This window comes from Toxotes jaculatrix, chromosome 2 (genome assembly GCF_017976425.1).
Source record: "Toxotes jaculatrix isolate fToxJac2 chromosome 2, fToxJac2.pri, whole genome shotgun sequence".
NCBI classification, from domain to species: Eukaryota; Metazoa; Chordata; class Actinopteri; family Toxotidae; genus Toxotes; species Toxotes jaculatrix.
Genome location: NC_054395.1, coordinates 25,688,557 through 25,712,418, shown reverse-complemented (window position 1 = coordinate 25,712,418; position 23,862 = coordinate 25,688,557). Strand labels below are relative to the sequence as shown.

Here is a 23,862-nt window from a genome sequence, read left to right as displayed (position 1 = left end):
CATGCTACTCAGTGAACCCTGCATTCGTGCCTCAGAACGGGAAGATCGTGCAAAGTCAGACACAGGTGACATATCTGTCGATTCAGCAGCCGAGCTGCAGGAGTGCAGGTGGGTTCATTCATTGCATCATGGTGCTGTGAATTCATTCTCTTATCCAGTTAAAGGAAGGGTAAATCCTCCTTCCATTTGACACGCTGCTCATTTAGCTGAGAGCCATGGTGAATGACTAGAGGGAGGGGAGCTGAGGTGGTGTGGGGTGGGTGGATGTTGGGGGGGGGGGGCTCTTAGGGTGGTGTCGTCCTGAGCAGATGGACCTCGCAGTGGCGTAGTAAGTGGAGTCTTCACATGGCAGAGGAGACTGCAGGATCTCACAGGACCGGGACGCAGCATCCAGGTGGCCACAGCCCCTCCTGTCCAGCTGGAGCAGCGATGGGACCATCTGACACTCGCAGGAAAATGATACACTTTTCTTCGCTGCTTTGTTTTGTCTCGACACAAAAGCCCCAAGCCAATCAAGGAATTCAGCTAATGAAGCTTAGAGAAAATCCTTTTGATTACATATAAATGCTCAAGGTCATGCTAACAACAGGAGAAAGGCATTTACATGCGATCTTCAGGTGGAGACGCTCATGCTCAGATTTTTGATTTCGAGACAGAAATAGTAGAAGCGACACACTGTTTGAGGTGATTAAGATTTCATACAAACCCATCTTTCAAATCTGCATCAGCAACCGACCACACTGATTTCTGTGCAGCTTACACACACTGCAATGTAGATTCAACAAATCCAAGTGAGAAAGTCCCATCTGTGCTTCTCCTCCACTGATCCCGGGCCCTGGAGGCTACATAGGGCTAATTGTGGCCCCATTTTTCCTTCCTTATCTTTTTGTTTTTACTCAGTGTCGGGGTCAGGGAAGCTCCCAAGTGACCAGCGGCAGGAGCAACAGCCATCGGCCCCCGCTGAGCATCAGTAATTAGAGCCCTCCTCCACCACCTCCTCCTCCTCCCTGTGCTTCCCTACAGACCCCGGCCAGGGAACCTCTCATTCTCCTTCTGAAGGGCACGGGGGCAGAGAGGAGTAACAGCTGCTGATAGGAAACCACTCTCCAGTTCCCATGGATGACCAGCGTCCCTCCGTCCTCCTAAGAGGATGTGCAGCAGCATTTTTGATAGCGAAGATGGACACCTGGACCAGACATACTATAGCGTCATTGTCTGGTTTCTCCTGGCTCTTCCCTTTCTCTTTGTTTGTTATCACGATTCCATGACCAGTTGGTGATTCATTAATCTGTTGGTGGTTTATTACTACAAACATTTCAGCCTGTGTTTAAAAGGTGCTGGATGACGACGCACACACATGCATCCCTCGAACAATAAATCACAATGTGTGGACAATGACATTAGTGTGACCTGTAATAAATACCACCTTTGTGAAGATTATAATAGCCACTTTAATTAAAAGACTTAGTACTCAGAAGTACTCAGATCTTCTGCTTGCATAGAAGCAGAAATACGCTTTAAGTTAAAGTCCTGCATTAAAAACTTTACTTAGGTAGAAGTACAAGAGTATTAGCATCAAAATGTATTTAAAGTACCAACATTAAACTCATTATGCAGAATGGCCCATTTCAGAAATGATACGCATTATATTATTGGATTTTAATTATTGATGCATTAATGTGTAAGCATCACTATGGTCGCAGCTGGTAAAGGTGGGGGTTAATTTTAACTACTTTATGTACTTCTGGGTAGCTTAACCTATAATAATACATTCTTATTTATTAATTGATAATATTGTGAATCTGTAAAATTACTATTAACTAATAAATGTCAAATAAATGTGGAGTAAAAACCAGTATAATGTACTGAAGCGTAAAGTAACATGACATTAAAATACTCCGGTGCGGGTTTCTCAAACGTACTGCATCATATTTTGTTATTTTCCACCACATTGTATAAATAACATGAGCTAAACTACGTAAGCTTAACAAAGTTCATATTTACTACAGGACACATGAACACGGGACACATTGTGTATATCAAATGCAACAGTATTTTACAAGCACTAGACATCTTCACTACATCCCACTGATGTCTCCAGAGCTGGAGTTGGTAGTGTACTACCATATGCAGCTGTCCATATCCTGTCTCTCTGTTACTTTCACAGTGATAAAATGCATCAACAACCTCTTTTTATAACCATTTTTCATTTTCTACTTGCATGAATTTGATTTGATTTTAAGGTAAATACGCCGTGTAATAGGTGTATAAAAGTCAGTGATAAATTCTTCATTTTATTTTCTCATGTACACAGAATGCATGCATTTCTTATGCAGGGATCTGTGGTCACTTGGTGCCAGAACGCGGAGTAACAGATGGCGTGCTTGCGCCATCTAGTGGGCAAACACACTAACAGTTTCATGACTGGTGAAATGCACTTTATAGCAAGAGAATAAATAAAAGATTTCATTTCAGTGTCAAACCTCTTATATTTAATTTTTTTTTTTACAAGTTTATAGCTTTTTTCCACCAAAGGGCATTAATGACTTTGACACAAACATTGATAAAGTGCAAACATTAAAATCACAAAGAAAAAAATAATGTAAAAACATAACTTTTTAAACAGCTAAAGGATGCAGAAGAAAGTCAAAATAATAGATCCACATTTTGGAAAAAAAAAAAGAAAGAAAAACACTCAGGCGCTTTCCTGAGGACAGATACATAAAAAGATTAATACAACTCTTATGCCTGTACCTCATGAAGCTACAGCCAACTGTGGGTTAGCTTAGCTTAGCTTAGCTTAACACACGGACTGGAAACGGGGAACCTGGCTCTGTCCAAATAAAATGTGCTTACCAGCACCTCTATAGGTCCTAGCAGGTGGGTTTTGGTACTGTGGGGAGAGACAGCTAAGCAGCTACTTCCATTTTTGATGCTATACTACGCAAATTCAGTCCCACATCTCGAACCATACTTAACCCACAGATTTAAGAGTTGCACCGATCTTTTCCTCCAGCTCTCGGGTAGAAATTGAGTAAGTATATTTCCCAATATGTCAAACTATAGCCGTATTTCCATATAATTGTAATCTGAATTTGAACTTTTTTGAAATGTCGGAAAACAGTTTTTGTTTAATGACGGTTGTGAACTGCCAATAAAACATTGAAGAAGGTTGTTTTGTTTTTTCATGGTTGAGACCGAGCAATAATTCGGTCTGCTCATCAGCTCACATACCTGTTGCTTCCGTCCGCCATGCTTTCGCGCTTTACGGGCATGTCAGGAAAAGACGCCGGAAGCTTCTTCTTCTTTCTTCTTCTTCTTCTTCAGAAGCTAAAACAGCTGAGCGGTCACGTGAGTTAAACGCTGGCTACGCCAGAACTTATTTGGGAGTGTTTCTATCGCCCATTCAGCGCATTAACTGCTTTTCGAGAAAAAGACAAAAAAAAAAAAAAAAATCAAGTGTAATTTTGCCATTTCCATCAAACTTTTTTAATGCGATACTTAAAAACACGCTGACGGACACACGGCCTATGTGGCTTGTATGTGTCTACAGCGTCCTTTGTGCTGTGGTTCTGAGATTAACTATGATAAAGGACATTCGGTGTTGCAGAAGTCTCCAGATTTAAACAGCCGGTAGACGTTCACCAGCGGGAACATGGTGACCGAGCCGACCAGAGAGCCCGCCTGTGCCGCAGCTCCACACCACACCAGGGCGCTGTGGCTCCGGTCTCTCAGGATGACGCCCACCATTACTTTGACGTAAGACAGAGTTCCGGTGAAGAAGAGCCATGAGAGCACCTGGTCACAAGAAAAAAGGGTGGACTCAGCAGTTCATGGGAATGTTCATCAGGGGAATGTTTAACATCATTTGTGTCTGAAAATCAAATCAGGTTTTCATGTGTCATCATTTTCAAATGCTGATTCCTCAGCTACACACTAATACCCCAAACAGGTTACCTCATTATGAGTTATGAGAGTGAGCAGAGTTGCTCAATACTCAGGTCATTCCTCAAGGAGGAGTTGAACTTTGTATTTCAAAGTTTTTTTTTTCCTGATAGAGCTACTGAGAAATGTTTTCTGTGTCTGTTTTTTTCTGCACCATATGTCTCTTACACAACTTGTGTTTCACTTACAATGATCATCTCTCCCACCACAGACCCTTGAAGCAAAGGACACGGACTCATAGCTGCCATAGCCATGTTGTAGCTGCCAAATCCTGTCCCCAACGCCGTCAGCACACCGAGAAACACCAGTGACCTGAAAACAAAAAGAGGTTTGTTATCAGCAACAGTTTCCTTCTTTTCAAGGAATACAGATAGAGATAAAAGAAAACTTTTCAAAAGGTTTGTTTGATTAATCTCTATTATCCCACATAAAATATGTGCCCAGGTCACTTTTTCCCCTGTAAAAATAAGCAAGCAGGTCAACAATCAGGCGCCCATGCAAACACTGAAACAGGTTGTGTTGGCTGTAATCATTCCTCCTGCTCATACTGTCCATTAAATAATTGCCTTTCTATGTACAGTAAGTGACGGGGGAACAAAATCCACAATCTATGTTCTGCGCAAAAATATAATCTAAAGTTTATCTGAAGTTAATATGAGGCTGCTGCTTCTGCTGCGTAGAGGTGCAATGAGGAATGATTACAGCAAATAAACCCTGTTTCATTGTGCATCTGGATAGAAAGAAAACTCTAAATCATAAATGAAAACATTCATTTCTACCTGTTTTGGAAGAACATTGCGATGGTGCAGGCCACTGGGTTGGCCACTGACGCCAGAGCAGCAGAGAGGTGATAGGCCAGGTTCCCGTAAGGCATACAGGAGTATGTCTGCACAGAGGGCAGCAGGCCGTTGGTGGCAGCATTAACCCACACCACCAGAAAGTAGATGAAGGTCAGCTGGTACACAGAGTGTTTTGGACCAGCCAGCAGAGGCCTGCTCTGGGCTGCACCCTCAGCCTGGCACTTCACGCCCTCTCCATTAGTCTCTGCTCCGGAGTTGTCCAGGCCGGAGCTGACAGATGCCACAGTGTCTGGCACGAGGTTTTCGGTGGACAGCTCGAATATCCGCGGAAGCCTGTTCAGTGCAACAAAAGCAGCCAGGCTTATGCACATCATGGCTGCTAGGAAGAAGAAAAACACCTCGGTGGAGAAGTTTGGAGGAAGATACTCTGTATGTAAGGACCACACATTCCCGCCTGTGTGGTTTCCTACAGTCTGAGAGGAGTTGACGCATTTGGCAATGCCCACACCTTGTGCCAGAGCAACTACACCAGGGATGAAACCACTCAGACCTTCTCCAATAAAATATGTGGTGATGTATTTTGCTGGAAGCTGCATCATGAAAGGCAGGAAGGTAACTGAGGAGGTGCAGTCCACCAGAGAGAGGAAGAAGGTGATGATGAAGAAGGCGGTGCTACGAGACGCCCCTGCCACAATCGTGGTCTCGTCCCAGAAGAAGGCGAGCAGGATGCAGGACAGGACACCGATGGAGAGGATGCAGTAAATGACAACATGCTCTTTGAGACGACCCGGGCACAGTTTGTGCATGAGGGTAACCAGCAGAGGTCCCAGGTTGGCCAGCTGGATGATGACGGTGAGGTATGAGGGGAGCTCCCAGCCCTCAGGGAGAGTGTTGACGATGAGCGGCAGTTCCACCCACAGGCCGTTCACTGCCACCCAGGAGCCCAGGCCAAAGGCACAGGCCAGCATGTGGACGAGCAGAGTCATACTGCAGCTGGATCAGTCTGATGAAGCGCTGAAGAAGAAGAAGGAACAGTCTGCCCGAATGGTTCCACCTCTGCTGAGTGTCATACCTGCAGGAACACAAAGCATTAAATTGTAAGCTGGGTGATTTTAATGTCATTAATATATCATTAATCTTATAATGATGAGATGATCACCCCACAGGTTTCACCCACAAGCACTAAAAGTTGCCATTTAACACTCAAAGTGAAAATTACATGAGAAGCATTTTCAACAGCTAATCGCCTGCACAATGTAATCAGTGCCTGTCTAATGGTTTTGCAATACACCTGAGCAGCACTGCAAGATGCTGTGGATACGACTGCCTGAATTGTGGTCTGTTGACTCGGTAATGCCTCTATCTTAGATCACATGAATCAGATACTGTGACTTATTAAAACTTGTGCTCAGAAGTGTGAAGTCATGAAGTGTGAATGAAGTACTTACTAAAATTAGCAAGAGTAAAAATAAAGTAAAAGTATAGAAGTGTTATCAGCAAAGTAAACTTAAAGTATCAAAATGAAATGCAGTTATTATGTATATCTGCTGTGGATGTTATATTATTAACATTCATATTATTAAATTACCAGTACGGTCATTTTAGTGCTGTAGGTGATAGGAGTGAAGCTAATTTTAATGACTTTATAGTAATTTAATCTGTAGAACTGCATCATATTTTTTAGGAGCATAAAGCAGCATTAACTATAAAGTGGCTCAAGACTGCACTTAAAACAGCTTTAGAGTGAATGTACTTTCAACCACTGATCCCTAATAATAATTCATGATCTCTGTTTTCAAAGTCTTACTTTTAGTAGAGCAAATGTCAGTTGAGTTAGTTTTATCAGTTACAGCTTCATGTGCATTAATGTAACCAAGCAAGTCAGATAACAGATAAAGCCCCGGTGGGAAATCACGTCTCTCCTAGACAGAAACTCACACCAACCAAAACCAGCCTCGTTTTTGTTCACACCACTCGTGTTTCAAGCAGCTGATACAATTTTCACATCCCTTTCACACGTTGATGAGGAATCCAACAAACCATGTGGGCCTTCATGCTCTGTCTCTTGGCACGCCTGTGGCTTCCGCACAGATCTCATGATGGATGCACAAAACATGTCAGCAAACGTCTTGTGTAAATGATCACTATTTACCCATGACAACTGTCACAGAGGCTGCTGAGAAAAACAGTATAGTGCCTTTTTAAAGGAAGTGATCACTTGAGCTAATGGAAAGAAAACGTGGTCCACACGCAGATTCTCATGTTTACAGAGTTCACTGTACACTTACTCACTGCTGATCTCACAAGCCAATAAGCTGTATTTTATTCATGTAAATGTACTCACAAGTCTCTTCAGTCCCTGGAGGTGTTGTATACGACTTGCTGTCATCTTACATAGTGGTCAGTGACAGATCTCCTTTGTCTTTTCTTACATTCATACACTGATGGAAATCACATGGCTTCTGGGTAGGTCAGAGTCCATTGCAGCCACTGATCAACTCCACTGGATAACAGAGGGCAGTGAGCTTTCTTTGCTGCACACACCTCTTAATTAGGCCAAGTCGCTGAGGCACCTCCAGGAGCCCTTTACATTCTGTCTCGCACAGCAAAAAAATACAGATGTGCTGCAGTATTTATTTATTTATTTATTTTTGTTGTTTGTTTTTCTTTTTGGGGGGGGTGGGGTTGGGGGTGTTTGTTTTGACTGTCTACACCCAACTAGACAAACCGGGGGATGCGGAGAATGAAGTAGTCAGCCTTATGGAACTTAGCGGCATTTACCTTGGGAATACTACAATATATGACTTTTAACAGGCATGGACAATGTGCGGGACAAAGCTAAACGCCTCCCCAGGGAAGCGCGGAGGGAGTGTCAAAAATCGTACCCCTCCTCCTCGGCGTTCAAACTCAGTAAAATCTGCACATACATACAGGAAACACATTTTTTTAGATACAGCGTGACTTACACTTCCCAGGGAGACCATTACCTCCGATGCCTATTGCGAAAAAACGTCTATAAATCCGCTTAGAAATCATGGAAAAAAGACGTTTCAGAACTTGCTTGAGAATTATAAAAATTTTAGATTTTCTTTACCATTAAAGTAATCCAGAGACGGTTGTCTGCATATCCATGGGTGCATTGCAAACAAGAATTGCTAATAGCTAATTCGGCATACTTTTAATGGTGCCAATCTGCCAATACGTAAACAAACAGGCTAGAACTCGTTGCTGACACCGCAACAGCAAATTTGCTGAGCTTATCACGGAGTCTTCCTCTCCAGGTGGCGTCGTGTTGGTTCCCAAACAGGCCTGTATGTGGGTGTCAGTATGTTTCCAGATTAAGAGAAGCATTTTTTGACTTCCTCCATTTTCACACAAAAGTCAACTTCCACGTATCAAGAAGACGGAGAAGCAGCTGTTCACGAACAGTCCGAATTGAATCTTAAGCCTGCACCGCCCACTACTGGCCTCAGGTGCAAGATACAGTCTCCGTGTGTGTGTGTGCGTGCGTGCGTGCGTGCGTGTGTGTGTGTGCGTGCGTGCGTGCGTGCGTGCGTGCGTGTGTGTGTGTGTGTGCGTGTCACTGCGGTACAGACCTAAAGACGTTCACTTGAACACACTGGACAGTGAGTGGGAAGGCTGGAGGTGGAGTCTTGTGCAACAGACTATTGCAAAATGATTTCAGAGAAGTAGACACTTATTCATTTCTCTTCAGTAATAAGACTCTGCTGTCGTCATGCAAAGCGACAACACAACACCTGCATCTTGTTAAGTACTAAAAACTATTTTTCACGTGTGTTTTTAATAAGCACTTTTCCACTGAAAACAATAAAATCCATGATGCTGAATTCCATCAAACTGCTTCGCTTTCAGGGTCCCGGTATTTGTGCGTATGCTGGCTCACTGTCACATGAATCACAGATCCATAATGCATACCAAACCTGAGCAGGCTTTGAGTGTTGTGTCCACACTGGAAAAGTGACTGTGTGACAGAGTCCACATGCTCCAGCTATTTATGACACAACGTAGGAGCGGCTGTGCTTTAAACTAAATGTCAGCGTGCCCACAAGTGACAGTGCTAACATGTTGTATTGCAGGTAATGTTTTACCATTTGATAATTAGCACTGAACAAAAAGCACAGCTGAGTCTGATGATAATGCCATAAGCTTTGCAGATGTTTGGTCATAGACCAAAGTGCTGGACGAATAAACAGTTTGGCCTGATGATGGTGCTAAATGAGGGATCACCAAAGGTCTAACAGTTCAACTTGAGAGTAACGTAAATGTCTGAACCAAATTTCATGGCAATACATTCAAAAGTTGTCAAGACGTCACACTCAAAACCTCAAATGTCAGCCTCATGGTGGCGTCAGAGGATAAATCAGAAATCAGGGAATTATCAAAGTATCGTTGAGATATTTGTTCTCCCACAGTGCAGTGCACAAAGGAAACTGCACACACTGCACATAGTTTACTGGGACACTCAAACAGAATGGAGTCAGGTAATGTTACTGGTGACACCTGTGCTTTTCCTGCATTGACAAGTCAAAATGTCTGCTGTGACAAAGGCATATTTAGGCCTAGTCCACACATACACATACAAGTCATAGCTTTTTCTATGCATGGCCTCTTGTGCACACAAATTGAGCTATAAGTCACTGAAAACTGACCTTTTGCAAAACTCCTTTGTGTGAAGATGTTCAGAAACTCACCTGAGCGCTGAGAGTTTTCAGCATTTTCAGCAGAACTAGATACCTGTGAGCATGGTCCATGGTCTGTGGAGACATTTTTACCACATAACAGCAGGAGCACAGCTGTAATTGATAACACCGGCTCTGCTTCCCAGCATGAACAGGGGCTCATCTAAATCGAACGCAGTGGTTACTGATGTTATCGGTTGCTCCTGCGATGTGTGAAAATGGCATGAAATCAAACATGATTTCACTCTCTCAGTGTGCATGATGAGAGCAGGTGTTCATGTAGCCATGCTCTTACTTTTTGTCTCAGAGCTAATACATGTTCTCAGTTCTGTTTTTTACTTTTGCTTGAGCTGTTTTAGATAAACATTTGCTATTTTTACCCTGTCTGTATTTTCCCGTACGCCGCCCAACTAGTTTTATTTCCTGTGGACTTTAGGTAAACCAAAAAATAAGACCATAGTTAGGCTTATCTACAGCAAAGTGCTCACACATCACTGACATTCGCCACTGCAATGATACAATAAAGCTTACTTACAGTATATAGCACTAAATCAGTGATTATAAAGTGCTTTACAAATGGCAGGCACAAAAATGACAAAAAAGGACAAATAAAATACAGAATAAGCATGCAAGTGTCAGTTAATGTTATGACAGTAAGCAGAAGTAAACAATGGAAACGAACACAAGTTCAGCTTCCTTTTCAGTGACATTTTGCAAGCAAACCACACCTCAGTGGAGCTGCTGCTTATTCTATTTGTTGAGGTTAACAAGTCTTAATCCTCTCTTGACCTTCTTGTCACAACAGATTCACCCTGACATCCTGTTTACCAATATCATAGAAAGAGTGTAAGACAGCTTATAAAAAATGTTATCAGAAACATTACATTTTCTTAATGCACATTCTGTAAACTATAACCACATCGCTTTATTTATTTTGATGCAGGTCTAAAGTGTGCACTGTTGTGTAATGAATGGGAAAACCAAAACACTCCTGTACAGATGATGACTAACCTGATAATCTTAGAATCGGAAATAATAAAACAATGTAATGTTCTTATCTGAATTAATATTCTGAAAGTAACTAAAACCAGGATAAGACATAACAGGGACTAGAGTGCATGAAAAGGTGCTTATTGACACATGATCACGGAAAATGACGTAACAATGTGTGCTATTTTGTGCAGTGGTGGAGGAAGTATTCAGACCCTTTAGTAAAAGAAGCAACACCACGATGCAAAAATATTTCATTACAAGTCAAAGTCCTGCACTGAAAAAGTAAAAGAATTAACAGCAAAATATACTTTAAGTTTCACAATTAAAAGTACTAAATGCAGAAAAGTGCACTATTTGTGAGTTGCACAATTACATGACACTTTTGTTACTGATGCATTAATGTGTGAGCAGCATTTTACTGTGTTAGTTGGTCAAGGTGGAGTTAGTTCGAACTATTTTACATACGTTTGAGTCAGTTAAATTATGACACTGAATCATTAGTAAGTGTTTTGGAAGAATCCCTTCCCATCCCATCCTTGCTTTACTTTAAAGACTCTTTATAGCAAACCAGCTCACCTGGATGGCCTCATGTGGATGCCTCAACGTTCCATAGTTAGGTCTGACTAAATGATGTGTAAGTTTGCTTTGTTTGGTAGTTTCAGGATGCACCCTGCCCTTAACATTTATAAATAACTTTTCAGTGGTGGTTAAGAGACGGTTTCATTAGTAGGTTTGGACAATGCTGTGTGGTAAAAGCTATCTTTGTTGAATTATTAATTTACTGGACTCATTATCCGTATTTCCACACTGTGGCACTGCTACTTCTTCTGCAGTAAATGATCTGAGTACTTCTTCCACCACTGCTTATAAGTTGTCTCCACACAAACTTTCCCACTAAAATAAAAACAGGAAGCAGAAACCGTGCTGTTGAACCAGTAGGAAGTAAAATCCTTAAGGAATAGTTCGACATTTTAGGAAATGCACTTATTTGCTTCCTTGCTCAGACTTGCATGAGAAACTGACTCCAAGAACTACTACAGCTGCGTCTTGGCCAGATCAGTGACTGTCTACAGATTAAACTAGATTAAATGGGCTAATTATTGAGCTCTAGAGGAGCTGTTAGGTGGACTTTTTCAGACAGGCTTTATGTTAAGCTAAGCACATGATCTAGCTTCATATTCTGTTTGTAGACATGAGAGTGATATCAATCTTCTCAACTAATTCTCAGCAAGAGTGGGAAAACAAAAAAAAAACGTATTCCCCAAAATGTTGGACTGTGCCTTTAAGTGGTCTGTGCTTGCATCACACTTCCGCCAGATCTCTCAGGGTCATTCAAGCGCAGAGGTTATGGAAATAAGCACTGTACATACCAGCCACTATTTAGAAATGCTCCATACAAACCTCCACGCAACCCAAAAGCACTAAACACACGTAGTGATCTACAACGACACAAATGCATGAAAAGCATGAAGTAAGATTTATGAAAGAAGTGGAGAGAGTAAAACAAATTGTCACATGAAGTAGCAAAGACAGTTTCACAAGTCAGAAAACTCCTCTGACGTTACACAGGACCAAAAGAGGTAGCTGATTTCACTTCTATTTTCAAGCATGGTTTAACTGGGACTTCTGCAGACCTACAGCAGATGTGCATACTACGCTAATATGCATATTAAGATCAGATATAGTGGTATAGATACAACGTTCACTTTGGACAGCTCTTACATAGAACAAAATAAAAAGCCATGTGTAATTAGGGTGGCCACTTCCAGGCACCTTGCTGGGCTGCAGTCATGCATTTACTAAGGAACTTCTTGTGGGGAAAAAAAAAAAAAAAGAAAATGTGCAAGCCCATGTGAACACATACTGAAGAAAATATTTCATCAGATATCTGGCCACGACAAGACATTCTTAACATTATTTACCAAGATATATGCGTTTTGGGTTTGGGATTTTATATGTAAACCTTGAGAGAAGATTATCTCACAACTAACAGCAACCAACCGTCTAGTGAACTATGTGCAACTACGTTAAGTGGCCGTTCTCAATGTTACAAAAAGGCAACAGACAAAGAGATACACTCAATAAGATTATTTATGTTATTGTACAATCTGCATTTTTTAACAAATAATAATAAAAAAAGATTAGTAAGATGTACAGTATTCGAATGATCATATCTGGTGTGGACTGAGGACTCCGCCTGCCTCGTCACATCGAGTCCACCCAGAGCTCCAGTGATGGGAGAGGGAGGGGGCGGGGGCCTGGAATGACTGTCATGAATGCTCAATAAGAGTGTAATAAGTGTGTATACAGATATGTGTATGTGTGTGTGTATGTATGTGTGTGTTTATGTCTGCATGTACCTATTATTGTATACCTGTTACTGTATATTTGAGTGAGTGAGTGTATGTGTGCGTGTGCTCAGCCAAGGTGTTGGCAGGAGGTGGAATGTCACATGGCGGATGATGGGGGATAAAGGGATGAAAGCAAAACAGAGGGGTTGGAGTGGGGAAAGGAGAAAAAGATGGAGGCAAAAGAAGCAGGGGCTCAGTTGGTGTAGATCTGGCCCTCAGGTGGTTGAGGAAGCTTCATGTTCTCCTTGCACGTCATGAGCCGCCGCAGCTCCAGCAGCACCATCCGGATGCTGTAGGAGTTCTGCCACTTGGCCAGTGCAGTCACCGCATGCATGTCAACCTGGTGGACAGAGAACAAGAGTAAGGATGCATATGATGCTACTCTGTAAAAACCCTCCCATAAAGTTTTTTTTTAAAAAATAATTCTATGTTGAACATCACCGACACAACAGAAATCGTCTGTCTTAGCTTTTACCTTTTGAAGTGACCAAAATGTCAGAAATTGGAGTTTAAGATATTCTGTGATGCAGATTTTGTAATTTCAGTTTTTACATTACTTTTTGTTTGTTTGAATACAAACCTGAGTTTGTGCTCAGCCGCCACGGACTGATTAACTGCTTTTAAATGTATTTATTATGGAAGTAAAACTTTCCTGATTCAATTTCAGGTGTTTTCCACAGTTGTCAGGACATGATTTTGGTGCCTATTTTAATATCCACTAAGAAAATTGCAAAACATGAATATGTGGGCATTGCTATATTTGAAGAAATGAAAGGAGAACAACCACTCAACCACAAGTATATGTTCTCCACTGCCCTACCACAGAAAACTGTGTGTCATGTTGACCTTAGCCATCATATTTTCTGTGCTCCTAAATCAAGAATAATAAACATTGAACAGTTTGAGTGGAACCAATCTAAGACCACTTCCTTCTGGTGGATCCAGTACGGTTTCTTGGTCTGCATTCAAGTAAGGAAAAAATGGTAATTTTACCACATTATTATGTAAACAACAATACGACTGAGACTAAACTGTCAGTGTGAATGTGCCTTGAAATATCAAAGTAAAAATGAAGATGTACATGTCTTACACCACATACTGTACGTTGTTCTACATCTTGTGCCAGAATTAAAGAAGAATTAACGGTCAGAGGATTCAGGCATACACTCAGAACAGGAACTTTCTAATCTGGAATGACCAGTCCACAGAGTCCATGACTAAGGAATGCAAAGAAATCTTCCTTTAACTATGTGCACCTTTAATTTTTTTTTAAATAAATCCCTCTGGGATGTGTAAACATTCCAACAAATGTTATTCTTCAAATGTATTTATCAGTGTAGCAAGAGCAGGATTAAGAACACATTAGCATCTGTTTCAAAGAGATGGCTGAATGCTGAGGCATGAAAATTTAGTTAATCAAGACAGAAAATCAACTGGTTCAAAAGATTTACATACCACACCGTTGGAGGTGTGCACACCATTCAAGTTTATCTTTGTCACAAATCTGACAAACGGTGGTGACTCTGGGTATCCTGGCCCACATTCAACCTTCAGATTGTACATCCTGTTTTCATAGCTTGTCTGTGGACAGAGACAAGCGGGGACAGATGAGAGGACAGCACACTAAACAACCAAAAAACAGCACACAATGTTCAATGACTTTAACAATATCATCCATGTGAAATCCATCAAAGAAAACGCTCCAAAACCAGGTTAGGACCATTAAAAATTTAACTATATTTTTACCCAGTTCCTTTAGTGTAGCATCATAACTTAGCTGATGTACTCCTTCACAGCAAAGTGTGCAGAAAGCTTACTACTACAACTTGGTACACTGAGAGGATGCTGCACATATCAAAGCTGAGACCTTCTGGTCACATGACAGTCTGTTACCCTCTCAGCCACTGTAATGAGGACTGTGCAGTAAGCATTTAAAGGAAAATGGCACCACTCACCCTCGGAGGGCCGAGGATCACCCCTCTCCATCGTGTTAAGGTCATGTCCTCGTCATCCTCCAGACCCCAGCTCACTGTCCCATCTCCTACACCTTTCTGGCCTTCCTCCAGCTCTTCCAGGAGCCGGAAATTGCGAGGAACTTTAACGCCTGTTTGTGGACAAACACACCAAAGCAAGACTGTTACGCTCACGCATGCAAGTTTCCAGGAGGGCAGGTGGATTTAGGTGCTACCAAGCTTGCCATAGAAATGACTTGCAGTTAATAAAATACGAGCTGGTCGTGGCATGACTCATTCAGATAGAACAATGAGGAACGCCTCAGTTGACGAGCTTTCAGCGGTCTTTTGATGGTGATAGATGATTTTCATTTCTTCTATTTAGCATCTGGCTTCGACGGTGCTGCATCATTTGGCCTCTGCAGTGAGATATGAGGGTGCTGCACTGTTAACTGAGGCATGCAAACACACAATCACTCTGCCAGCTGGTGCGGCAATCAAGCTCAGACTTCCCTCACTGAAACTCAGAACAACGTTGGATCATGTTTTCTTGATTAGCTGGAAGTCGGTATCTCGGAAAACGTGCCGTCATTGTTGACATTAAACAGCCTAAGGTTAAACACGCACAAAAGGCTGAATGTCGATTCGCCGACACTGATTGATGATATTTGACGCTAATGACCCGGTTTGTGACACAGCAGTTGTCGGAGTCGGTAAACAAATTTATGCCGCACATGAGCTAACATCACCCGGACGTTAGGGTGGCGGTGCTGAGGCGTCAGCGCTGGACACTGTAATCACTGTAATCATGCTAAATCACGTCATGCAAGGTTATATATGCAGATGACTGGTGTTAAATGATCACACGGCTATTACACTATATGAAATTCCTCTATCGGCAGTCATAATGCATCTCCCTTTATCCAACTTAACTTGCGGTGGCTTAGCTAATAGCATCGCTTCCTATTCATTCTCTTCGGCAGCTCCGGCTTTGTGCTAGCATGTACATTTCCACGGAGCACGTGCGTCAATAGATAACTAACCTTGTTGTGAAACCTGATAGCTACATCGTGAAAATTAATTGTGCCGACTATTCAACGCCCGCTTCTCGAGATGATTTATTTCTATCGAACATTTACCTGATCCGGCGGCGACCGCCATCTTGTCGCTACACAGCGGGAACGCGCACGTAACTTTGCCATTGTGGCCAACGGTGCGTGCGCGTGGAAGAAACGCAAAGCACCGCTTCCTTTGTTGCTCTGTGGTGTTATAGTCTGTGAAACAGAGAATGGCCAGTTAAAGGATAACTTTGCTGATCTTGTGTATTTTTCCTCATTGTAAACAAATTCAATATCCAAATAATGAACTTATGCTATCAACAAGTATTGTCTGTGTGGCTGAACTCCTGAAACCTGACATGTTGGTTTCCTCTGAGCTTTAGAGCTACATTAAACTATTAAAAACACCTCGCTGATGCATTAGGTGGCATGTTCCTTCATTATTGTAAACATGGACACTGTGGTTTATTTTGACTCTGTTTCACATACAACCATCCTGCTGCTGAAAATACTCACTGCAACAACAAATGTGAGTTAATCTGTGGCTGAAAATAGTTCCCAGTATTACAGTATTTACTCCTGTTTGAGTGAAGTTGAGAAACAATGACAGAGCCTGGCTGTTTTAAGGAATTACTGAGCCATTTAAAAAACAATGAAACTACTTGAAATGAATGAAACCGGCTTCATAACAGGTCCCATCACATTTACTTTTTACTAATAGGCCTTTTTTACAGAAGACATTTTGACTTGTCATTGTAGAGCAAGAGTTGCTAATGAGATTAACAATGGTTCTGTTATTCAGTTTTGTAATTTACATCTGTGCTTCTCTTACTTTGACATGTCAAAATATCTTCTTGCAAAACATCTCTGTTTGCTCTGTCTGTAGACTCCAAACATAGTGAGATTATGCAGGTAGAGAAAGGGGAAAGATTGTGAATTATATAGCTACAACATCTTTAAACTGAAGCCAAGAAAGAAAAAATGTATCAGAGAAGACAAGTAGCAGTAATTAACAACTGTTTATTTAGTTTATTTATAAATACAGTTTAATATATACATTTTAAGTCTCCCACATGGAAGACAACAAAAAGGCATCAAGGCATTATTCTGATATCTAAAACTCCATCACCATCAGCATATATAACCAATTACAACATCCATATGGGTCTTGTCTCAGAAAAAGTGAGAGGCAAGTGAAGGACAATTTAAAGTCAATGAATCGTTTTCCCATATCGCTGGCAAGATTTACAGTAAATCAATCAGGGAGAGGATAAGGCAATTCAATAAAAAAATCCAAGGATCATTACAAAAGCGATTTCAACACAGCATGTCAAACATACCAACAACAACTGCCCACCCCACTTACTAACAAGCTAATTTGCTTCCACAAAATTGTTTCCAGTGGGAAAATATTTAGTTAACCACACGTTGTCACAAAATACCCTTCAAATCCACTAATGAAAGCCCATTGTCTCTAAGCAGAAAAACCAAACACAGCTTAATCACAAATTCTACCTCAATAACGGAGGTCAAGTTAACTGCACTGCTATATGGCTACAACAGAACCTATATTGCATTTCAAATCATTCGGCTACTTTGGCCAACAAAACCGGATAGAAATAAGTGATTTAAATATCTTTTACCTATTAAATAATGGTCTTAACTTCACTAACGGAGTGTTTTGGTTTGTGTTTTTTACAACGTCATATTACACTACTTTAATCACCTTAAGCACAATCCTGAGATCATCTGGAGAATAAGAATGAAGAATTAGTCAATGCATGTTAGATCGATACTCACAACCAGACTTCCAACTATAAGAGCCATAAATAGCAATTATAGCTGTCTCCAAGCAAAGATTATTATGGTATGTTACTTCTCAGTTCACCATATACTTTTTATGTAAGGTGGTCAGTTTTGTCAATCTCCAAACAAACTAATTATGGCATGTCATGTCTGACATTTCTAACCATCATCCTTAGCTTGTCCTATGTTGCAGTACTACAAAAACACAAAACATCCTTAAAAATCATCATTACCTTTATATTACCACAAAAAGCAATTTACTGAAGCGCCGTAGCAGGGCCAGTGCCAAAATTCCTATCTAGAAAATAAGTTGTGTGTCAAAGTTCAAATGTGTCTACTAACTGCAGCTGGCCGTATCCCAACAACATTTTGCCTAATACTGATCAAAAAGAACTACAGGAGTAGAAGGCCCTAAACTTTGATGCAGTGACACAAAACGCCATCAATTTACCAGCATACATGACACTATCTAGCGCACATAGAACTGCTTCTCACAATACTCTATAAGCACTATGCAATCTGTAGTGTAAATCTGCAGTTGACCTAAGGTGAATAATTGTATATAGTCAAGTATGAAGGATTCAAAAACTGGAATATTACATAATATAAAACATAATTTTGGTTTCAAAGTGTATTATAGCTATGATTAAATTATCTACTTGGAGTATAACACCAGAGGCTTAATCGTAAAGCCTTTAACCTGGTCTACTCAACGGAACAACAAGGTCAGCTTCTCCCATTTAAAACTGAAAACCTTTGCCAGGATTTCAATCAATTTCCTTGGAATGAAGATAACATTTTGGTAGTTCAAACCTGGGACCATTTGGTCAAAGTCTGGGGTCATCTTTTGAAAGAGGTACAATTAATTTCATCTGGAGCGAGCACAATCCTCCCCGGTCAGTGTCTGCTTCACACAAACTCAAAGGAAAGCTGGTGACCCAGTATATTGCTTGCGCAAGACCTCATGCTGTATGCATGCACGCATTCTTACGTCTGTGTAAGTGACATCTTAATTAGTAAAAGTAATTTTGTCATGCAGTTCATTAAGTAGCTAAATTTTAGAGCTCCAGTTTTCCATCTAAGCAAAATATATGTAAACTATTAAAAAAAGAAAGGCATTTTAACCTAATCATATGAGTTAAGACGTATAGTTAAGGGCCTCTTATTACACTGCATAGTTAGTCGCTGTACAAGACATTTACAAATTACTCACTAAAGCATTAAAAAAAAACTTTCAACCAGTGAATTCATTACATAATCTCATCTATAGAAGTGAAGAAATTCCTGAATCATCAGCTTTCACTGAAGCCCTTGTAACATCACCAAGTCAACATGTCACAGTTACCAAGACGGTACGCTGTGGCAACATTACTCACGGGGAATGTTACGCTCTGAAACCGACAGTTCCTTCCCATATTACAAAGAGGATAGCGAGATGTGAGGAGTGAAAAAGATGTTACATACATTTGGCACATAACTTTGAGAGTGTCGGAGTAACGGTGACACAAATCCCAGCAAGAATTTCCACTGGAACAACGCAAAGAAGTGCTGCAAAAAAAAAAAAAAACAGAGCAACAAAAGCAAGACACAAGAACTGCATTTACGGTGTGTAAGGCAGCTTGACAAAACAGCATGTGCCTCTGCAGGACTGTCTGTTTACCAGGAGTCAAACCCTAAAACTGCCTTTCACAGTGGCACACTGTTCTTCTGTAAAGACCACTTAATCGGCCCAGAATGACTCAGCAGAACAACAGCAGGATACATGTATTTTTGCTCAGATTTTCCAATGGTCTAGCATCAACACTGACTACAGTTACACCTGTTTCCATGTGACTTTTTTCAAATGGCTTTAAATTCTCATCTTCAGTGTCAGTTTCAGTGGCCAAATAACATCCAGAACATGACAAATTCGAATAAAAATGCCAGTTTAAGGTCTGACAGCAATATGAGCAATTCGTTTTTTTTTATTCTTTTTGGTTTGTGTGTTTTAAAACGTGACTTTTGAGATGCCATTTACCGTCCTGGTTTGGATGAGTTTGGCTGTAAAGTAGCACTGGCTCTTCCACTGTAACTGTAGTCACTGTCTCAGATTTACAAATCCATGACTAAACTATTAAATATAGCTGCAAGTGCATTTGTAGTAAGTTACTAGAATCAACAATGAGGACTAGTTGGTACTGAAAAAAATCTATATATTTTCATGACTTCTCTTAAAAAAAACAGTCAACAAAGGTAACAGCAATTAACCAATTTGTTCTTTAGCTATCAACATTGGTAAACCATCCTAACATCCTACCACCTGCTACTTACCATGGCCCAAATCCTATTTTATCACTTTCACATCAAATAAACCCTTGATAAGGAGGAGATGCAAAGACTGATCCAGAAAAAATAAGTGCCAAATATAATGTGATTTATCGACTCTCCAAATGATCAGTTGTTGCTCTGGAGGAGAAATTGGAGTGTTCACGCTTTCAAGTATTCTCTCTTGGGACTGTTTGAATTTTCAGACGTGAGGGAAATCTTTTAATCTCCTTGGACAGCGAATTCAAATTATGCATCTGACCAAACCTTCTTAGCAACAGTCACCTCAAAAAAAGTGATGAGCTGTGTTAGATGTATGGAGAGTTAAGGATATATTGCAATTTGAAATTATGATCTCCATGTGTAAGTAATGAAAAATTCCATCAACAAAGCCCTCCTCTTGAAAAACAGACAAAATGTGCAAGACTTAAAGCTATGGCATCAGAAACTGTTAGTTTTCCTTCCTATGAATTACAGTTTAAGTGAGGCAAAAAAGGGGATGAGAAGCCTGGACGGAGCCAGTGTCTTCTGAGGTAGGGTGCAGTTAGCCTGCAGCGTTACTTGACTTTCTGAGCCCATTTCAGGTCGTCCGCCCTGGGCTTCTCTCCTGTCACGCCCTGGATAAGATCCTCCAGGTACCTCCAGAAACCGAGCTTCTCCAGTGGGTAGTTCAGCCAACCTGCAGAGACAAAGCTCAGTGACAAATCTGCCAGACTCTCATCCCCTTTCATCTTCTAAACAACTAGGCTGACTCTTTATTTCTGCCATAAGGAAGTAAAAAGACAAACCTGTAGTGATGCAGAAGTACGTCTCATGGGGGGAGACGTGATGGATGCGGTGGTGCTTGCGGGGAAGGATGATGTGGCAGTCCTGTAGGAGCACGACCCAACGAGGTAGGCCGAAATACGTGTGCGACCATTTGTGAATCTGGTTGGTAAGGGTCACAAAGATGGCTAGTGCATACAAGTAGCAGTACCAGGGGTAGATGTGGTAAATCTCCGCTGCAATTACAAGAAGACAGAAACAAGGTGAGACGGAAATTCATTTGCCCTCTGCCGTTTTTTTTTTTTTAAGTAACAGTTTGGGTTAGATTATAGCATTTTCACATACAAGAACATGTCAGACTTGGTTTGTCGATATAAAACTCACCAGGGGAGAGGGTGAGGAAGTTGAAGGCCATGTTTGCTAAAGGGACTATGGTCAGCATGCAGTTGTCACCATTGGTCTCAATGAAGTCGTGACGGGTGATGGCTGTGGGGTCGATGTGGTGTTCTCTAAATGGTCGTATAAAGGCCTATAAAGGCAGGACAGATCAGAATCAGAATCAGACAGTACAAAAAAAAATAAATACATACTGTGAATGCAGGGAAAAGCACATTCCTTTCAAAAACAGATTGTTTGGAGTACAAACAATGGATTCTATTTCTAGAGACCGGTTTGTGGATACCCTTACCTTTCCAAAAATGGGTAGATCCACTGATCCCCACGTATCAGCCCCCCAGTGAACAAGTCCTGACGCAAAGTCTGCGGTGAGTATTCCTGCCACTGAAAATGAGTTTGAGAATGAGAGCAGAACAGCAAAGTGGATGAGAAAATTGTTTTTAAAAAAGGAGAACAGCCAACACTTCTTTGGACTGTAGCTCTGAAAAAAACAACAGATCTAATCAACTACTGACAATACAAGATCTGGATGTTATATAATTTTTCAGTCAGCACTTACCAATGCCCAACAGAATGTACCACAAATGCCCCAGATGGAAATTGGCAAGGAGGTGAATGAAATTGAAGGCCATGAGAGAGAAGCAGAAGACAACACTTATCCATTCTTGACATCTTTTGCCTTAAAGAGAAACAGGAGCATATATGTTAGTACAACCAGAGCACACGAGCCCACTGCTCTGTTAGGGCTGGATTTAGAAACACGATCCTGATTATCAGTTCGGTCTCCAGTCCACAGCACCTGAACTTCATGTGACATCATCTAATTCAAACTGATCTGTCCAAAGGTTAGTAAACTAGTCAGCACGATTAACTGACTAATGCTTCTCTACAGCAGTGACTCTGGGTGAGGAGACATTCCTCTGCACTTTGCTAGTTACATGACACTGTGGAGCAGCTGGGCCTGAAATACCTGTCCACATCTTATAGCTCAAAGATGGCTACAATCTTTAAAAGACCCCCTCTAGCAGGCAAAAGTCTGATCACCACACTGACAACACTGTCATATTCAAATCCTTGTAAGCAGAGGTGGATTACTGAATGGGCATGCCGGACCCCCTGACCTCTCGGGCCCCTGTGGCTGTGCCTCTGCATGAAGTGACTGTTAACTTGTCTGAAAGTCACAGAACTCTGTTACAAGACACAAAACGACCACAGTGACAAACGACAACCACGAAGAGATAAAACGACAGCAGACTAAACACGACCATACAGAGACCAAAAAAAAAAAGCGAGCACAAAGACACATAAAAAGAGACACAAAAAGGAGACACAGAGCAACTACAAAAGGACATAAAATAACTACAAGGAGACACAGAGCAACTACAAGGAGATGCAAAACGGCCACACACACACATAAAACAATCACAAGTAAGGGAGTCCTGTGGGGGAGTGGTGAAGGATGTCATTCACCTGTCTGTACCTAAACAGCTATTTTCTCATAATCCGTCCATGCTAGTAAGGTCCTCAACTGAATATGAGCAGCTCAGAAATATACAAGTATTTGTGCAATGGGTGGGAAGGCCGTGCACTTTTTGTGAGGTCAAGTGGCTGGCGTGAAGGTGGGAGGACTGGCTCAGTGGCACGGCCGAGATCCCAAAACTATTTGGACCCTTAGTTTTCGCTCATGCACGGCTCTCCGACTCACAGTCTACGGGCTGACTTAGCAACAGCGCCGTTATGAAAGGTCACAGCGGCTCCACGGACGAATGAAGCTCCTGAGCCTAAAGCAGCAGCAGCAGCAGCAGCAGCAGTGGATTCTTCTACAACCTCTGCCTGATGCTGGAAATGTCAAAGGACAACTGCGACTCAAACCCAGTTCAGCCAATTTCACATGATTCCTATTGTGTAACAACAACAACAACACTGTGGCTGTAACAAGCACATAACTGCCGCTGATTGCTCGGTGTCATTTAACTGTAGCGGTTAAAGATCAACCTTTGTTTTTGTTTTCTTGTTTGTGATATTAGTTTTTTTTCCCCCGTTTCATACTTGGTAACTATATAAAGCCCGTCGTTATGTCACACCACTCATGGACACTTGAACCGGGGGAACAAGCCGATGACACGGAGCTGCTGAAGAGATCGACTCACCTGGCGAGTACAAAGTGGCCAGTTCTCGGGCACCGGCGTGTTGTGGACCCCATCTGGCCGCTCCCCGACCCGGTCCCTGCGGCTCTGGGCTCTGTGTTTCCACTCCACACCCGTTCTCGTTCACCATTCTCGCCATTTCTCCGCTGTTGGGCCCAGCCCCGGCCCCTTCGGTCTCTCTACTCGCAGCCAGGAACCAACTTTCTCAGCCCACGGACGACGTAACGATTTCAGCCAATCGGGAGCAAGTCGGTGAGCGCTGCAGCCAATCACCGGGCGAGAAACTGTTCCACAGACAGCCGTGTGACCAATAGGGGTTGCGAGAGGAAAGACCGCATTTGCCGACCCCACCCGTCCTGTGTGCTCTCAGCCCTGTGCTGGACGCACGGTAGGTGGAGCTGTCGGAGCGTACCTGACACTCAACACGTAAAACACCGGAACAGGTGTTACAGCGACGCCTGTCACCGGTTAGATTGTGAGGCTACAAATACAACTATGGGAAAGAAACCAAAGGTCGATAACATGTGCATGTGAGGTATGCATAAGCATGTGATGTGAACACGGTGAGACGTCAAGTACTGTTATGACAAAAAGGTCCCCTGGGTAAAGACAGGTAAAAGACCGCCCTCCCACCCTTCCTTCATA

General features: G+C 41.9%; 3 protein-coding genes across 6 annotated transcripts; all 3 read right to left on the bottom strand.

The window, feature by feature from the left end:
* Window positions 1–2,261: 2,261 nt before the first annotated feature.
* slc52a3 (solute carrier family 52 member 3) lies at window positions 2,262–8,217 on the bottom strand. Of its 4 annotated transcripts, none has more exons than XM_041066840.1 (4): window positions 7,712–8,217; window positions 4,725–5,817; window positions 4,134–4,257; window positions 2,262–3,798 (listed from the first exon to the last, which is right to left on the bottom strand). In XM_041066840.1, exons 2-4 carry the CDS (start codon window positions 5,729–5,731, stop codon window positions 3,583–3,585), a joined length of 1,347 nt encoding a protein of 448 aa, XP_040922774.1. In that variant the 5' UTR covers window positions 5,732–5,817; window positions 7,712–8,217; the 3' UTR covers window positions 2,262–3,582. The 4 variants fall into 4 exon arrangements, with proteins under 4 accessions (XP_040922774.1, XP_040922767.1, XP_040922782.1 ...); XM_041066833.1 differs by having other exon boundaries at window positions 7,840–8,217; XM_041066848.1 differs by lacking the exon at window positions 7,712–8,217 and adding an exon at window positions 7,090–7,695.
* Window positions 8,218–11,896: 3,679 nt separating this feature from the next.
* LOC121188573 (ubiquitin-conjugating enzyme E2 variant 1-like) lies at window positions 11,897–15,931 on the bottom strand. Its single transcript, XM_041048390.1, has 4 exons — window positions 15,881–15,931; window positions 14,745–14,893; window positions 14,245–14,370; window positions 11,897–13,129 (listed from the first exon to the last, which is right to left on the bottom strand). The coding sequence occupies exons 1-4, from the start codon at window positions 15,900–15,902 to the stop codon at window positions 12,983–12,985; spliced, it is 444 nt and encodes a 147-aa protein (XP_040904324.1). The 5' UTR covers window positions 15,903–15,931; the 3' UTR covers window positions 11,897–12,982.
* Window positions 15,932–16,803: 872 nt separating this feature from the next.
* Window positions 16,804–23,422, bottom strand: peds1 (plasmanylethanolamine desaturase 1). The gene is made up of 6 exons (XM_041048378.1): window positions 23,221–23,422; window positions 21,630–21,749; window positions 21,363–21,454; window positions 21,059–21,203; window positions 20,698–20,910; window positions 16,804–20,588 (listed from the first exon to the last, which is right to left on the bottom strand). The coding sequence occupies exons 1-6, from the start codon at window positions 23,354–23,356 to the stop codon at window positions 20,467–20,469; spliced, it is 828 nt and encodes a 275-aa protein (XP_040904312.1). The 5' UTR covers window positions 23,357–23,422; the 3' UTR covers window positions 16,804–20,466.
* Between the last annotated feature and the right edge of the window lie 440 nt (window positions 23,423–23,862).